The 18,795-nt window shown below is 46.5% G+C and overlaps 1 protein-coding gene across 1 annotated transcript in view; it reads right to left on the minus strand.

The window, feature by feature from the left end:
* Positions 1 to 18,795, minus strand: part of SUSD2 (sushi domain containing 2) — a gene marked incomplete in the record, with an annotated part of 210,235 nt that overhangs the window by 154,737 nt on the left and 36,703 nt on the right. The window contains 4 exon segments of the mRNA XM_030220275.1: positions 1,477 to 1,651; positions 4,439 to 4,606; positions 6,559 to 6,710; positions 10,585 to 10,792. Of these exon segments, the coding sequence (XP_030076135.1) occupies positions 1,477 to 1,651; positions 4,439 to 4,606; positions 6,559 to 6,710; positions 10,585 to 10,792 (703 nt within the window).

Here is an 18,795-nt window from a genome sequence, read left to right on the forward strand (position 1 = left end):
GTCGTAGTATATAAAAGTGTACTGTAGACATCCACTCTCATTTCTTGCTTTGGCTATTTCATTACATTTTTCACAACAAAAATGTCGCCTGTTTTAATGGGCTCTATGGCTTGTATATATCATATTAGGACACTCACCTCCCTTTTACTATGCTGCACTGGTAGGTGCCACGTGGCTGGGCCGTGTCAGCATTAGCGCACTGCAGCCGCTATCCCAGCTTAGTAAACAGGGAGATCAGTTTGTTTTGATACCTTAACAAAATCTAGTCTGCGCAAAATTGATTTAACATGTCTTTAACTTCTGAAGTAATGCAAGTGAAATTGATTAGCCCACATTAAAACATTTTTATTACAATGAACGTGTGAGATGAACTGGACCCCCCCCCCCCCTCAAGTTGGGACTAAAGCCCAAATAATTGAATCTTTCTGACCCCTTTCAAATCTCTCTATTCTTTTTATTTACCTTTTCAAGCGTCATTACAAAGGAAGGAGTTATACCTAGAAATAGCCCCACAGTTCTTAACGCTGTACAGTAAACAGACAGTAACCATAGGCGCCCGGTATAAGAGGCTTGGACAGGCTAAGCCTCCCCTGCTGTGCTCTGAGAGGTTTAAATTGTTGATTTACCTCCATCCTCACAGCAGGAGCTGCAGTGAAAGCCCTCTAGCCTTGTGTAACCAATTGTAGAAATTGGTTTATGGTTTGTTTACCTTACTGCTGGGAAAGCAGGGGGGGGGGGGGGGGGGGGGTTGGCTGGAGGTGTCCTGGGTTGCCAGGGAGATATTTAAGGAGGATGACTTCCTGACCTGCACTGAGGACAGATAGCAGTAGAATGGATACTGGGCCAGCATGATCATAAAAAGTCACCAGACAACAAAGGTAGAAAAGATCATTTTATTTTCATTATAGTGTTTGGAATATGTCCACTTTGAGAATCAGGTGCTCAACATTAAAAGTCTATATTTATTTACTTATTTATTTATGGCATTTTATCCCACATTAAACGTGAATTAGGGTGTTTTGTGGCTCTACATGAGAATTGTGATGATATGATCCCTTGTTTCATATTGTTGACGGTCTGCATTTTCCGTATGGGTGGTATATTGGTGTATTAGGTTCTGCCCAGTGTAATATTTATGGTACAGTAAGGTTCTGAGTGTGTTTTTGCACAAAGTTGTGCATAGTGTTTTGCAGTTGAGCGATTGTGTTTAGTATATGCTTTGAGCAACCACTTTATTCTTTGACATATGATACATATCTAATATCTAAATTTAATAAAAGGTATTAATTGTGACTTTTATTTTTATTTATTTTTTTTTTCTGTGTGTTATCAGACAATTATGGATTTAAGCTCCACCCCTGGTCTCACCCCTAACCCCGCCCCCTTTAGCCTCCCCACAGTTGGGCCACCGACCGCCTATGACAGTAACAGTAAGATCGAGGCGGATGTGATTCCATCTCTCTATTCCATACTTACATCTGCCCGTCGGGTTGGCTGCTGGCAGTGATTCTCACCATCCCCACCTCCCAGCTGCTGAATGCGGCGTTCGCAGGTTGCGGAGTGAAGATGTAGGAGCCGCTGTTATTCTGCCCGCTCTGCAGCGTGTACAGATACTGCCACGCAGGGCTCCACTCCTCAGTGTAAGCTTCACCTGTGCAAGAAAGAGGAAAGAAAAGCCCGGTCACTTTACCTGCGCCCTGGCCTTAATGCCTTCAGCTCTCTGGATGTGCAGGTCACACACACAAAATGAGATGACGGACTTTCAGACTCCCTGTCTAACCCCTCCCTTCTCATCGCCCCATACTATCTCCTTACTACGGAGCTGGCTATTCAAAGGGGTTGAAGCATTGAGAATCTGGTCTAATTTGGCTGGTGGGGGTTAGTGTTTAAAAAACGCTCACCGCTGCTGAATGAATATTGACTAGCAAAGATTTATTTTGCAAACATCGCAGGTGCCAGCTCTGTGGGCGCTTCAGTTTTCCCAATATTGAGCAAAGCCCGTCAGTGAGTACAGGGAAGGGTCATTTGTGTTGTCTTTAGCTTCCCCAGTTGTTCTGAAAAGTTGGGTGTCTCTGACATTGTGCCCCAGAGACACCTAGTGGCCAGGCTGAAGTTGTGTCTGACGCATAGGAGCCAGTGCTGTGGGTGCTGTGGGTACTTGAGTGTGTTTTTTCTAGCAAAAAAGGTGCCGGTACTCAAATGCCAGGCCACCCTTCAGGGATGGTGTTGAGAATTTAGGGGTCCCGAGCCCCCCCAAGAAGGCTAGAGTGACCTTAATCTGACTCCATCTCTAAATAACACTAGTACTGGGGTAATCAAGGAGTTATTGCCTCTAAGGGAGACGTTAGGTCTAAGGAAAAGATACCAGCCTTATGACAAACTGGATTTAGATTACAAGTTATACAATGCATTTATACTTACAGCCTTTGATCATTAAGTGAAGCCCACAAATCATCATTTGGAATGAGGAGTTTATTTGCTAAGGTATAAGTCAAATCAGTGATTGACAACAGGCATGTACAATCAATTCATTATAGGAATATAATAAGCTGCAAACAGGTGTTAATTATTTGCTAATCTTTTATAATTTCTTTTACCAATTAGAGGTTTTACAAGGGAAAGCAATTAGGTAATTTGTTAATTCTGCTGGACACATTGGTTTCCCTTGGAGAGAGAGTGGCAACCCTTTTCTCTCTAACTTAAACCAGGAAATACCCTGATTTTTATAGGTGCCCTCAGGATATGGATAATATGACAGTAGATATACCTGATTGGATCTATGCTAATGTCATGGTTGTCACTGATTGGCTCATGCTAACGAGTAGCTTCTATCTTGCTAACATGGTTTTGTCTTTAGCTCGCTTGACCACAAATCTTAAGCAAGACCCTGCTCACAGGAAAGTCTCCCTCCTCTCTTGGACAGCTAGTTCCCTATTTTCTTTGCACCTGGTATGACTCACTCATTTCTCAACTTGTTTTTCTAACTTACATTACAGAGAAAATTCCACTTTGTAACAGATACGGGCTTCCATTTTGTGCTGAAATCCTCCATTTTGTTTCCATATCTATTAACTTAACTTTTAGGCCTCAATCCGGGCTACAAACTAGGCCATACTTTTCCAGTAAGCTCCCAGTTATGTCAGCCATCAGATTTCTGACTCAGCCAAGGTCTGTAATGGCCTGAGCTCTATGACTGGGCCCACCACCATTCCAGTGGGGGGGTCTCTGGCTGTATCATAATTATACAATGGGGTGGTCACTAAGGGACCCACCCCACAATAGCCAGGCCCCCTGCAACCAGTCACAGAATCTATGACAAGGCAGAACTGGTGTGTAGAGCCTGAGCTCTTTCATTAAAACTTGGGGTCCATGGGTCAATTTTAGCAGGTAATGAAAAAGGTGCTGGTACTCAGTACCCCCGAGTACCCCCTCAAAAAAGCCCTGGTACTTGAGCACCCCCAATATTGAGAAAGTTCCTTGTATGGGTCCAGGGAGGTGTTATTTCCACTGGGCTTAGCACCCCCAATAATTCTGAAAAGTTGGCTCCTATGCTTTGCGGAACTGAGTGTTGCTGTGCTGGGTTGGGCTTTGTGGGAAAAGTGTTCATGGTCCCTGGGGAGAAGGATCTCAGTCATCACTCACTGCTGACATCTGCTGGCCAAACTCAGCATACACACGTACCAGGCTCTGAAAAAGCTGTGCCTTGTGGTCTCTGCCCAAGGGCCACCATTGCAATGGGAGCTACCAAGTTACCAGTTCCAGGAGGGAGATTTTAGACCAGTCTTGGGTTCCTGAAAACCATATCCTGATGCATTATGGGATCTGCAGCACTGATTTCAATGGGAAGGATCAGGGTTTACAAATACTGTACTGCAAGTTCAAAACCAGGACCTATGTTAGAAGTCTCTCATCTGGCACACTCCCTGGGTTAGGTGTCTCTCATCTGGCACACTCCCTGTGTTAGGTGTCTCTCATCTAACACACTCCCTGTGTTAGGTGTCTCTCATCTGACACACTCCTTGGGTTAGGTGTCTCTCATCTGACACACTCCCTGGGTTAGGTGTCTCTCATCTGGCACACTCCCTGGGTTAGGTGTCTCTCATCTGGCACACTCCCTGTGTTAGGTGTCTCTCATCTAACACACTCCCTGTGTTAGGTGTCTCTCATCTGGCACACTCCGTGTTAGGTGTCTCTCATCCGGCACACTCCCTGTGTTAGGTGTCTCTCATCTGGCACACTCCGTGTTAGGTGTCTCTCATCTGGCACATTCCCTATGTTAGGTGTCTCATCTGGCACACTCCTTGCGTTACATGTCTCTCATCCAGCACACTCCCTGTGTTAGGTGTCTCTCATCCGGCACACTCCCTGTGTTAGGTGTCTCTCATCTGGCACACTCCCTCTGTTAGGTGTCTCTCATCTGGCACATTGCCGGCATTACCTGTCTCGCTGTAGCCCCAGAGTTCAATGTTAACATCACTGTAGGAAAGAACTTCAGGCTTCCACAGAAGTGTGAGATTTCCTTCGACTCCAGGGGTGCCGTAATACTGCCATTTGGTCGAGTTCTTCAGGAGGCTTTTCTCCATGACTGATGCTTTGCTGTGATGTACTGTAAAAAATAATTCAAAAAGTGAACACCGTCCCCCTGATGATTTCTCCCCCCCCCCCCCCCCCCGATCCCTTTCAGTAACGTTAATTAATGAGAGAGGGACGATTAATGCACAGTAATTAGTTATATCCTGTTTTCCTAACTCCCCACATTGCAGACCATCACCAAATAGCCTCTGGCAGAGAAGCCGTCTAAGTGATGGACCAAGTTGCGACTGAGGAACAGGTACTCTCCTGCCAGAATTCACCATTCCCTCGGAATCAGACAGATGTTCTGTAAGAAGGCACAACCAATACAGACATAACTATCCTAACCCACAATCACACACTCTCACTTTCAACGAATGGCCGACCAAGAAACTGACTCAACCCAACTCCTCATGACCCCTCTGGACTCTCATTGTTTATTCCACAACAACGAATCAAGCAAACTGATCTAACGCCCCTAATGGGACCAGCCAACCTAATCTCTTCCACAAGAGATCATACAACTTCTAGTTATTCCTGTAGACCTCCGAACCCACCCTTTCCTTACCCTGTACCCTTCATTTTGTACCTACCCTACTCTTTGTTCCATGTAAGCCATATTGAACCTAGCACTTGGTGGGATAATGCGGGATACAGATGTAATAAATAAAACTTCACACAGAATCTGTTGATCTGGCCAATCGGGCCATTCGGGTGACGAGAGCACACACTGCATCAGTGGGTCACGTGATCCACTCGGAGGGACTAGTTTAGCCGCTAAACTTTAGCCCTCGGTAAAAGAAGGAAGGCTGGCTGCCCCCCCCCCCACTCGCCACCCCTCTAGCCTCGATGGGCCCTCCCCAGGCCTACCTTAACATGTCCTGGTGGTCTAGTGACCTCTTCGGTGGCAGAAAAGAACCCCACCTTTTCCTGCCCGCTGCCGCCACTCTGGCTAGTGATGCCACCTCTTCAAAATGGCCACCGAGATTTCAAGCGGTAATCTCGTGAAGATGCCACAGCAAGCCTCAGAGGCCAATTGGAAGAGGTGTCGGCACCAGCCCACAGCAGTGGCAGTGGGCAGGAAAGAGAGGGGTTCTTTCCTGCCCCAAAGTGGTATTCCCAATTCTGCTCCTCCTCCTACTTCACAGGTGAGTGTGGGTGCGGGTTGGGGGGGGGGACCTTGAAGAAAATGGAGTGTGACTATGTGCAGGGGGAAGAATGAAAACAATGTAATGTGGATGGAGTGTGGTGGGGGGGGGGTTCATAAAGGTGGATGGAGTATGGGTGCAGGGGGGAGCTGGAAAAAAGGTGGATGCTTCAATGTGGTTGCAAGGAGGGGGGCTGGAAAAAATATGGGTGGAGTGTGGGGGGTTCGAAAAGGTGTGTGGAGTGTTTAAATTATAACAAATAAAGATGCAGAAATTTGCAAATTTTGTGTGCAGAATTTTGATTTTTTTTGGGAGCAGAATTCCGCCAGCAATAGGAAGAGGTCACCCAGTCTAAGGAAAAGCCCAGTTCAAACATGAAGACACAGGAAGAGATAACAGCCTCCCTCCAGTTCATCTCTGCTTTCCCTTTCATCCTTCCAGGGATGCTCTGGGCCCCTCGTCCTTTCTTCAACCCCCTTATTCTTATTCCTTCCAACCCAACAGAAGTTGGAAAGAATTATACACATGGGTTGAGAATGTCTGTCTGTCTGGGGGCAAAACTATTTTTCAAAAATGTAACAGAAAGGGATGAAACCTGGGTAAAAAGAAACATTTGAGTAAAAAAAAAACGGGCTATATCAGACATGGGGTTCCTCCCCCTGAAAATGGTCAAAATATTTCTATGGGAGAGTGTTCCAGCCCTCCAGAAACTGCCCCATCTCCAATATCTCCCTCTAAAAAACTACAGTCAGAAACAACCCCACCCCAAAAACTATGTCCTACAACTGCCTCACCACATTGCAAACTGTCCCCACAACTACCCTATAGACTGTCCCACCTGATAACCACGTTCCAGAGCGGAGATAGGTCACCCCACCATCTGTGGACATCTCGAATGGTATTCGGCCACTCTCATACAGGAGCGGAGAGGTGCAATGAGCTTGGCCTGAGTCATCAACGGATCCCATGGTCACAATCTCATTATTGAACCTGATGGCAAATAAAACATATCAGAGCTGCTGATTACACAGGAATTATTATTTGGTAATTAACACCCCATCATACAAAAAATATAAAACCTGAAATGTGGTCTTTAACCATCTGTGGCAGACTAGCAGCACTACAACCTGTCAGCAGAGGGAGCTCAAGGGAGCTTACTGCAGACCAGAAAGGGAAGTGAGTTCACAGTGAAAAGGAGACTCCTGGGACGTGTAGTCTTCAGGTGTTCTGAGTAGATAGGTGGCACTTGAGAGAAGCCGTCTGGGATATATCGTGTTCGCATGATCTGAGACAGGGGGTCAGCTAAAGACAATTAATCAGCTGAAGCCAATGGAAGAAGTTGCAGCTGGGGGAAGGGGGCGTCAGGAGGACAATGCTAGAAGCCCAGAGTTAGCCATCAGCAGTAAAATCTCTGCTTACTTGATAGTCAGAAGGGACAGATAGCGTGCAGGAGAGGAGTTCTGCAGTGCGGAAGCCGCACTATCTTTCAGAACAGCAGTTTACTCAAGATTTTCACACTCTAATCTTACTCTTGATGCAGGAAGAATCTTTAACATAGGAAAATCAGCAGGTAGAGTTGCCTACTTTTCTCTGGCAGAGAAAAACCCCCAACACATGCCTTGCTGCATGCCCCTCCCTTACCCCACCCATACCCCCTCCTTTGCCCCACCTACTGTTGCAGCCTTTACTCAACTTGCCCTTCTAGAACCAACTGTCCGCACTAGGGTTGCCATCTCAGAAGAAAACATGACACGTACATGTGTTCTATGCAGTGCATTTTGTCTAGCAAAAAAGGTGCCGGTACTCAAATGCCAGGCCACCCTTCAGGGGTGGAGTGATCATTGAGGGACTCACCCCACAATAGCCAGGACCCCTGCAAACAGTCACAGAATCTATGACAAGGCAGAATTTGTATGTAGAACCTGAGATCTTTCATTAAAATACGTGAACCGTGGGTCAAGTTTAGCAGACAGTGGAAAAGGTGCCGGTACTCAGTACCCCCTCAAAAAAAGCCCTGGTTCTATGATTATTTTGCAAACCCTGTCTGATGTTCTGACAAACTAAAATTATTTTAAGATTTTTATGTCCCATTAGTAAGGCTAATGCACAATCCCTCCACTGGAAATCAATGTGCACAAACACCTTACCATACCATAAAAGCAGTAACTTCCAGAACTCAGAGCAACAACTTTATTCATGAAAAGGCAGCACTGTAAATATTACACCAGGCCCTAAAACACCAATACACCACCTAGTGAGAAAAAAAGAACAAAGGGAGCTGCTACAGAAAGTACAGTTTCACAGAATTCTGCACCTTGCATGGTCACACACACAAAGCACAGACAAATCCTCAGCAAATATGAAACAAAGCGTCTGTTCACCCTTTCCAAAAATACTAGGACTAGGGGGCATGCGATGAAGCTACAATGTAGTACATTTAAAACAAATCGGAGAAAATGTTTCTTCACTCAACGTGTAATTAGCCAGAGAATGTGGTAAAGGTGGTTAGCTTAGCAGAGTTTAAAAAAGGTTTGGACGGCTTCCTAAAGGAAAAGTCCATAGACCATTATTAAATGGATGGGGAAAATCCACTATTTCTGGGATAAACAGTATAAAATGTTTTGTACGTTTTTGGGATCTTGCCAGGTATTTGTGACCTGGATTGGCCACTGTTGGAAACAGGATGCTGGGCTCGATGGACCTTTGGTCTTTCCCAGTATGGCAATACTTAAGAACTTATGACCACAAATCAGTAACAGAAATATGAAGGCAAAATACTGTAAACCTCAAGAAATCAGACTTGCACACATAGCAATATTAGTGAAACAGAAACAGAATTGCAAGACATGAGAGATGCCCATTGCCCAAAGTTGACATGCTCCAATTAATTTAAAAAAACAACAACTTTTTTTCTACCTTTGTAGTCTGAGAATTTCGTTTTTCCATTTGATTTGATCCTAGTCTCTGTTCTGCTTTTCTTTTTCCTGTCTTTCCAGGGTCTCCTGTCCATTTGACACTTCTGCTCTCTTCATGATGTCCCACCGTCTATCTTCTCTCTGCGTTCCTTCTCTGTGTCTCTGCTCCTATCCACCTCACATGCTCAGCATCTATCCACTTAGTGTCCCTATCCTCCCCTTACATTCAGCATCCCTCTGTGTCCCCATCTTGCCCTGTGCAGCTTGCCCCTTGTGAGTAAAAGATTTTTTTAGTGAATTTGTCAGCCAGGAATGCTGCAGGAGATACTGACCAACACCTGCTGGGGTGCGAATTCCAGTCTCCTGTTGGCTGACTTTAGGGTGTCAGATATTCCGCCAGTGTCGTTATGCTCATATTAGCCCTCTCCTCAAGTCACTTCACTGGCTTCCTATCCGTTTCCACATACAGTTCAAACTCCTCTTATTGACCTATAAGTGCATTCAGACTCATCTTCGGAAAACCAAAATACGAAAGCGCAGCACCATTGCGCGAGAAACTACACTGGCTCCCACTCAGAGAACGTATCACCTTTAAAATATGCACGTTAGTGCACAAAATCATTCACGGTGAAGCCCCAGCATACATGTCTGACTTAGTAGACCTGCCACCTAGAAACGCCAAAAAATCATCCAGAACTTTCCTCAACCTCCACTTCCCTAAGTGCAAAGGCATAAAGTATAAAGTACTACATGCATCAACCTTCTCCTACAAGAGCACGCAACTCTGGAACGCACTGCCACGCGGCCTGAGAGCGGTCTATGAGTTGACAGACTTCCGCAAACGACTGAAGACCTATCTCTTTGACAAAACATACCGCAAGGATCAAAACATATAAATCCCATATACACCATAACAACGCCTCAAGATATTACCCCATGTACTCCACTTCCCCGTACTCTCTCCCATTCAATATCTACCCACAGATAAAAACTGTCTACCCCATCGCTCTCTTGCTATTATTCGATCAGCGTAGTAATTTCCCAACTTCATATCCTTTAGTTTCTACGCCCCAAAGGCGACCGATCTGACTCTGTCTTCCTTAACTATTCACAATGTAACCCATAATCGTAATGTAACAAACTGTATTTCCATTATTTACAATGTATTGTAAGCCACACTGAGCCCGCAAATAGGTGGGAAAATGTGGGATACAAATGCAATTAAATAAATAAATAAATTCACTCTGCAGCTCCTCAGTACCTCTCCACTCTTATGTCTCCCTACATTCCTCCCCGGGAACTCCGTTCACTGGGTAAATCTCTCTTATCTGCACCCTTCTCCTCCACTGCTAACTCCAGACTCCGTTCCTTTTATCTTGCTGCACCATATGCCTGGAATACACTTCCTGTGTCGGTACGTCAAGCTCCATCTCTGGCCGTCTTCAAATCTAAGCTAAAAGCCCACCTTTTTCATGCTGCTTTTAACTCCTAACCCTTGTTCACTTGTTCAGAACCAGGGACTGTCTCTTCATGTTCAAGTGTACAGCGCTGCGTACATCTAGTAGTGCTATAGAAATGATAAGTAGTAGTAGTTCTCTTTGAGATTCTGGAATCTTGCTACTCTGGGATTCCGGAATCTTGCTACTCTTTGTCCTTTTCCCTTATTTGTCCTGTTTGTCTGTCCTAATTAGATTGTAAGCTCTATCGAGCAGGGACTGTCTCTTCATGTTCAAGTGTACAGTGCTGCGTACGTCTAGTTTGCGCTATAGAAATTATTTATTTATTTATTTGTTGCATTTGTATCCCACCTTATCCCATCTCTTTGCAGGCTCAAAGTAGTAGTAGTAGTAGTAGGGGTGCAGACTGGGCTCCACAGAACGCTCTGGGGTGGGACACTCGTTGCAATGGCTAACCTGGGGGTGTGACTACACGAGGGGCCTTTTTCTCACCTGCACCGGATGTCAGATGTGCTGCCGTTGAATACTGCGTTTAAAATCACAAAGTCTTTGCCTCCCATCAGGGACCCTGAGTGTGGTGAGATGCTCAGGCAGAAGTTCCGGTAATCATCGCAGCAAGTGCCCAGGTTCTCACAGGTCACATGACAAGAGCAGTTGCTCAACTTCTGTCCACACTGTCTGGCACAGGAGTCCGAGGTCCCTATAATTGAAAAGAAAAAAAATCAATAAAACTGTCCTATAACATATACCATGTGCTAAGGTCTGAGGTGGCCATAGTTGACCAGGTCCTAGAACTACCACAGTGAGAACTACAGACAAAGGATCAAAGGTTTACGACTGAATCTCAGCTTTTAATAGGCTACTTGTACGTTGCGGTTTATTTAATCTGAGTTGAATTTTGGTTGAGTAATTCTGTTGGTAAATTTGTTTGACTGGGCTTGAGTGATTGGACTTTCCTTTTCAATTTTTAGTTTTGTTTTTATTATTTTTATGCCAATGTAAACCGTTTTGATTTGGGTTCATGAGAGGCAGCTACAGCAAATGCAATAAACGATACCATGGCACTGATGGGGGTGGCGAGGGGCAGGGTAGGAAAGTCTGCTGGGCTGACTGTCCGGATGTGTCATCAGTCTGTTCCCTACAGGGCCGGTCAAACCCGGTAAGCGGGGTAAGCGCCGCAGGGGGGCGCCTGCCTTCAAGGGTGCCGCTGCACCGCCATACCGCGCCGCACTTGGTGCTTTAAATCTTTAATTTACCTCCGTTCCAGCAGCTGTGTCATTTGAAAGCCCTGCCCCGTCTCTAGCCTTCCCTCTCTTCGTGAGTTCGTACCACAGTCCCGCCTTCTGACGTCATTTCCTCGACGGCGGGACTGCAGAACGAACTCACGAAGGGAGGGAAGGCTAGAGACGGGGCAAGGCTTTCAAATGACGCGGCTGCTGGAACTTAAAGATTTAAAGCACCAAGGGCGGTGGGGGATGGGGCGAAGGAGAATCGCTGGACAGGGGCAGGGTGGGAGAAGAGAGAAAGGAGATGCTGGGGAGGGACGGGGGCACATGGGTGCCGGAGGGGGGCGCACGGGCACCAACTCATAGTCTGCAGGGGGTGCCAGAGATCCTAGGACCGGCCCTGGTTCCCTATGCTCCTAATACAGCTCTCCACATCAGCTCTCATCCTATTTGTGCAGGTCACACCGTGATATCTCCAATCTAATTTCTGTTCCTCTCCTCCCCCCTTCTTCCCTGCCTTTCTCTTGCGCTCTATGGAATGCCCGCTCTGTCTGTAACAAACTTTCCTACATCCATGACCTCTTTATCTCTCGTACTCTCCATCTGATTGCCCTAACTGAAACTTGGCTTTACCCTGAAGACTCTGCTTCAGTCGTGGCCCTATGCCATGGAGGTTATCTTTTCTCCCATACTCCTCGCCCGGTTGGCTGCGGAGGTGGTGTCGGGCTACTACTTTCACCCTCTTGTAGATTTCAACCTCTTCTTCTACCTCAGTCTCACTGTTTTTCTTCCTTTGAAGTCCACTCGATCCGTCTATTCGCTCCTCTGCCTCTCCGAGTAGCAGTCATTTATCGACCCCCTGATAAGTCCCTTTCTTCCTTTCTCACTGACTTTGATGCCTGGCTTTCCTTCTTTCTTGAACCTTCATCTCCTTCCCTCATTCTTGGGGATTTTAACATTCATGCTAATGATCCCTCTGACTCTTATGCTTCTCAGTTTCTTGCTTTAACATTCTCTTTCAATCTTCAACTCTGCAGCTCCTCAGTACCTCTCCACTCTCATCTCTCCCTACATTCCTCCCCCGGGAGCTCCATTCACTGGGTAAATCTCTCTTATCTGCACCCTTCTCCTCCACTGCTAACTCCAGACTCCGTTCCTTTTATCTTGCTGCACCATATGCCTGGAATAGACTTCCTGAGCCAGTACGTCAAGCTCCATCTCTGGCCGTCTTCAAATCTAAGCTAAAAGCCCACCTTTTTGATGCTGCTTTTAACTCCTAACCCTTATTCACTTGTTCAGAACCCTTATTTTATCATCCTCACTTTAATATTCCCCTATCTCTTGTTTGTCCTGTTTGTCTGTCCTAATTAGATTGTAAGCTCTGTCGAACAGGGACTGTCTCTTCATTTTCAAGTGTACAGCGCTGCGTACATCTAGTAGCGCTTTAGAAATGATAAGTAGTAGTAATATTTACACACAGGCTCTTCCTGTCTGCCTCATTACCAAACTGCATCTATAAATGAATTTCAACATACTGGCTAATCAATAGAAATCAAACAAAATAAAACATGGAAAAGAAAATAAGATGATACCTTTTTTATTGGACATAATACATTTCTTGATTAGGTTTTGAAGGTTGCCCTTCTTCGTCAGATCGGAAATAAGCAAATGTTGGTAGATGACAGTATATATAAGTGAAACATCAAAGCATTTCAGTGACAGTCTAACAGGATGGGGGTGGACAGGTGAGAGACAGGAAGAGTCGGGTGGATGATGGACAGGGAGATATGCATGGAGACAGGACTTTTCCTGTCTTTCACCTATCCACCCCCATCCTGTTAGTCTGTCACTGAAATGCTTTGATGTTTCACTTATATATACTGTCATCTACCAACATTTGCTTATTTCCGATCTGACGAAGAAGGGCAACCTTCAAAAGCTAATCAAGAAATGTATTATATCCAATAAAAAAGGTATCATTTTATTTTCTTTTCCATGTTTTATTTTGTTTGATTTCTATTGATTAGGGCATGTTACCTCCGCTTGCCTCACCCTGCCTCACTTGGAGGAGTAGCCCAGTGGTTAATGCAGCAGACTTTGTTTCCCACTGCAGCTCCTTGGGACTGTGGGCAAGTCACTTAACTCTCCATTGCCCCTGGTACAAAATAAGTACCTGAATATATGTAAACCACTTTGAATGTAGTTGCAAAAACCTCAGAAAGGCGGTATATCAAGTCCCATTTCCCTTTCCCTTATGACATCACAATATCAGAAGTGAACCAAGTATCGGGCAATCAAGCCATTGTGACATCACTGATGAGGTTGGCTCTTATTGGTGGAATGAGTGGAGTAGCCTAGTGGTTAGTGCAGTGGACTTTGATCTTGGGAACTGGGTTCGATTCCCACTGCAGCTCCTTGTGACTCTGGGCAAGTCACTTAACCCTCCATTGCCCCTGGTACAAAATAAGTACCTGAATATATGTAAACCGCTTTGAATGTAGTTGCAAAATACTACAGAAAGGCAGTATATCAAATCCCATTTCCCTTTCCCTGTCCCTCTCTTCCCACTGCCCATTTTGGGTTCTGTGTTCTTCCTTTATTCTTCCCCTACATTGGTGATATGATGTATTGTAAACCACTTAGATTTCTCTTTGAAAATTTGCAGTATATCAAATAAACTGAACTTGACCTTTGCTGGGTGGAACAGGAAACAGTTCACATGCATCGGGAAGGTTATACACATTGCAGCTCTCATGTAAGATTTTCTGTGCAAGACGCCAGTCAGCATTTTGCTTTACTACTTGTAAACTGATTTCAAATGTAATGAGTTCAGGGCGAGACACTGTCCCGACAATAATACACCTGAGTCTCCACACCTCAACTATTGTGTACAAATGAGCTTAGAAAGCTGGCACAATGGGAGGCAGAGGGATCCCTCCCAACCCATAACCATGATGACCCACCTTTCAGCCCTAGCTGCAGGCACATCCTCTTAACACACCCCTCATCATCCTGCCAAATCATCGGAAAGAATTAATGTTAGAGTCCTGCTTAAAGGGAGAAGGAAGCTGCTCCCAATACATCTGATACAGCAGGATTTTGCTCAGTGGCATAGCCAAGGAAGGATGGGAGCAGGGACTATGGTGCCTAGACATTGGGTTGGCAGGAGGTGTTGCACTGCAAGACACCACCAGCAGGGCGGCAGGCTCACATCCTTGCTGTCCCCTCTGAATTTCCACCATGTCTCTCTCTACACCTGCTCTGCCTCTTCCATCCCTTCCTGCAGCGACGCTGCTGCCTCTGCTACATAACCTGTTTCAACCAAGCGCAGGGACCGCCGAGAGACTGAGCCGGATCGCTGCCGCCCCCCTCGCCCGAACTGCAAATACCTTGTCTGGCAGGGATCCCATAGCCCCAGCAGCAGAAGAGGTCTTCCTCCAGCGCTGCTCTTTCCTCTGCTGCGTTGCCCCTGTGGCCGCTTTTTCTTTCACGTCGCGCATGCTTGGTTTCAAAAGCGAGCATGCGCTGCCTGAGGGGAAAAACAGCCACTTGGCAGGCAGAGGAAAGAGCAGTGCGGGAGGAAGACCTCTTCTGTTGGCGGGGACCCCCAGCAGCCAAACCAGAGGTCCTGCTGTCTCTTCTCCTCCGGGTCCTCCCCAGCCTTCAAGGGGGGCCCCGGCGCTGAAGTTTTCTCTCTCCTGGTCCTGTCGGGACGTGATCACCGGGTCCCATCAGGAGTAGGAGAGAGACAGAGAGACCCTGGCGCCGGGCCCTCCTTGGAGGCCTGGGCAATTTTGCCCCCCCCCCCCCCCCCCCCCTCGGCGGCCCTGACCATGCATGCAGGGCTCTGTCACAGAGTCCCGTGTGGTTCAAAAGAACTGATGTGTTGTTTCTGCTGGTGCAAGAGGCAGTCACAAACCATCGGAGACACTGCAGAAATATCACCTGGGACCAGAATTCAAAACCCCAGGCCTCCCATACTGGTGCATAGGGGGTATGGAAAAAGGGAATGGGACTTGATATACTGCCTTTCTGAACTTACAATGTGATTACAATCAAAGCAATTTACATATTATGTAAAAGTACTTATTTTGCATCTGGGGTGATGAGGGGTTAAGTGACTTGTCCAGAGTCACAAGGAGCTGCAGTGGGAATCGAACCCAGCTCCCCAGGTTTAAGAGAGTGGGGACGGGATGGGAGAGGAGAACAGGGTCTTCCTGACTGATACATACAGGGTAATAGCCGGGATGGGGGGGGGGGGGGGGAGAACAGGTACTTACAAATTGGTGGGAGTCTGGGGACTTCTCTAATAGTTCTTAATGACGGAGCTGGTCTCAGCATTTAGTACAGGCTATTTCCCCAAAAGAAACACATTTAAATATAAAATATAAAACTGTCTACGCATGCCTAGATGTGGCCTCACTCATTGTATTGTAGATTTTCTTTCTTCCCATTTGCTGGAGTCCTGCAGCCTCCCAGTTTCTGAAGAAGGTCTGCATTGGTTTTTCAGGTTCACTGAGGTGACGTGAGGAAGTGACCTAGAGCTTAGAGCAACCAACTCAGACGCAGTGACGCCGGGGTTCAAACCCTGCTTCTGTCACCAACACCTCTTGTGACCTTGGGTAAATCAGTCTCTTTGGTTTCCTCAGGTAATCATAAGTGGAGGAGTGGCCTAGTGGTTAGAGTGGTGGACTTTGGTCCTGGGGAACTGGGTTCGATTCCCACTTCAGGCACAGGCAGCTCCTTGTGACTCCGGGCAAATCACTTAACCCTCCATTGCCCCATGTAAGCTGCATTGAGCCTGCCATTAGTGGGAAAGTGCGGGTACAAATAATTAAAAAAAAAGTACATAAGCTCTTCAGAGAGGGGACACACAGTACCCAATACTTAATCAGCAGTGCACAGTGGTACTGTTGTATACAAATAGTAAGCACTCTTTTCATTTGGGTCATCCTAAAATGACCTAAGAATTAGGTCATCCAGTTCTACCCTGCAGAGCCAATCTCACTTCATTCACCAAGAGGTTAACAATCTGATCACTGATACTATCCTGACCCATCAGGAAAGGACCTATTGCCGTCTACATAAACCAGAACAGAAGCAGACACACAGAAGAGCTAGAGATTCACCGGGTTCAAAGCATTACTGTGGTTTCCAGAGAAAGTGAATCCCCGTCCCTTACAGGAGAGGGAAAGGGACGTCAATGTAGAAGAAACAAAACACAGTGGAGAACTTCATTCCCACAGGGCCACTGGACGGAGCCTGCAGTGGGGGGCTTGGGGTCTGTTCAAGTCAGATAATAAGAGAATCAGGGAGTTTCACGCATTATGCAAAACAATTTTTTTTAAAAAAGGAGAGGAAGGGGTTATGATTTAAAACCAGCCTCAAAAATAACCAAAAGTAAAAAAGAGCAACAAGGCGAAAAAAAAAAAAGCGATTTCCCTAATTTCTCCACTTTTGTGTGTATGTTTCCCAGAGCCCAGGTTTCAGTTTTAACCCTAAAATGGAGACTCTCCTCTTTTTCATGTTTTACTTGTGAAATTCCACCTTTCCTGCAAAACAGGATTCCACCCCTGTGGGGCAGCACTTTACAAAACCAGAACACTATACCAGTGATTTCATGGTAAGAATCCTAAAAGGTAACTTTAAAACAATACAGAAACGTAAGACCTTTGAAGTCAGAATGATTAAATATTTTGACACCCGCCAGACAGGACTTAACAAAGATCTGGGCTTTCTAGCCCATTATAAACCATAAAATTGTAATGCTTTGTCACCCTCCTGCCTCCATGCATATCCCCCTCTCCCTCATCCACCCGACTCTTCCTGTCTCTCACCTGTCCACCCTGTTAGACTGTCACTGAAATGCTTTGATGTTTCACTTATATATATTGTCATCTACCAACATTTGCTTATTTCCGATCTGACGAAGAAGGGCAACCTTCGAAAGCTAATCAAGAAATGTATTAAGTTATGTCCAGTAAAAAAGGTATCATCTTATTTTCTTTTCCATGTTTTATTTTGTTTTATTTCTATTGATTACCTGCAGAACTATAAATCTGTTTACCATATTTAGCACTGAAAGAGCTAAACAGAACGATGGGGCTGGATGGGAACTTCTGGCACTGCCCACTGTCTGACCTTTTTAATGTTCCTTTAGGATAGGGAGGTGTCCCTGAGGACCAGAGAAGGGCGGATGTGGCTCCTGTCCAAGTGGAAGTAAAGGAGGCGGCTGGAAACTACAGTCTGAGTCACTGACACAGTTCTGAGCACCTTCAGTACAGATCCAAATTGACTGGGTTAGAACTGGTTCAGTGGGAGGCCACGTAGGGTGGCGGTTAGAGTGGCTAAGTTTTCCACATACCAAACTGGACAAGAGCAAGGGGTGAGGGTTTAAAGGGCAAGATGCAGGGTGGCCCCCTCTGAGCCTAAAAACAGAGACAGGCAAATGCTTTATAATTACTCTTATAAATAATGACATAACATAGTAAATGACGGCAGAAAAAGAGCCACACGGTCCATCCAGTCTGCCCAACAGTTGGTCAGAGCCGCACCTGCCACTGTGCAGATTAAGCTCCTTCGTAATTAAACACTGGCATCAAAAGCAGGGCACTTGGCAATTGGTCACTATGCCCATCACTTATAGCCGTGGTTTCTGGGGTCCCGGAGCCCCTAGGCTACACATTTCCTCTCAAGTCTCCCCTCCCAACAGTGTTTCCTACCTTTGCTGGTGGAGATACCCAAGCTCCGCCAGCCGAAGAGGTCCACTGCCCAAGGCCGAGCGCCATGCTGCTTGTGCAGTGAGCAAATCGGTGCTATGTTTCGGCAACTGGTGCCTGAATTCTCGTGCATGCACGCCTTCTATCCCCCTCCCCCATCCAGCATCTGCCCTCCTTCTATCCCCCCTTTCCATCCAGCCTCTGCCCTCTCTCTCCTCCCACTTTTCATTCAGCCTTTGCCATCCTTCTATTCCCCCTTTGCATCCAGCCTAAGCCCCCTCTCTGTTTCTCTCCCCAATCCAGCGTCTGCCCCCCTTCTGTTCCCCCTTCCCCTACACACACCCAACCCTGCCGCTGCCGCTTCTCTAGACCAGTAGCAGCAGCAAAGCAAGCTACAGCCACAGCGAGGCAGGACTGTGCCCCAGAACAGGAAGTGACATCCGAGGAGGCAGGACCATCAGTCGCATGTATGGACAGTCCGGCCCCCTGGTGGCTGCAGCTTGTTTTGCCGCTGCTACTGTTGATCTAGAGAGGCAGCAGTGGCGGCTTGGGTGGCGGCAGGAGGGAGTTGGGGAAAATATGCCACAGCACCCTTGAGAGTTTGCTGCAGCATCCTGTGCACAGTCTGGGAACCACTGATGGCCTTGTGGTTAGAGCAGCAGTCTTGCAATCCAGAGGTGGCCGGTTCAAATCCCACTGCTGCTCCTTGTGATCTTGGGCAAGTCACTTAACCCTCCATTGCCTCAGGTACAAACTTA

Source organism: Microcaecilia unicolor, chromosome 11 (genome assembly GCF_901765095.1).
Source record: "Microcaecilia unicolor chromosome 11, aMicUni1.1, whole genome shotgun sequence".
In the NCBI taxonomy this organism is placed as follows: domain Eukaryota; kingdom Metazoa; phylum Chordata; class Amphibia; order Gymnophiona; family Siphonopidae; genus Microcaecilia; species Microcaecilia unicolor.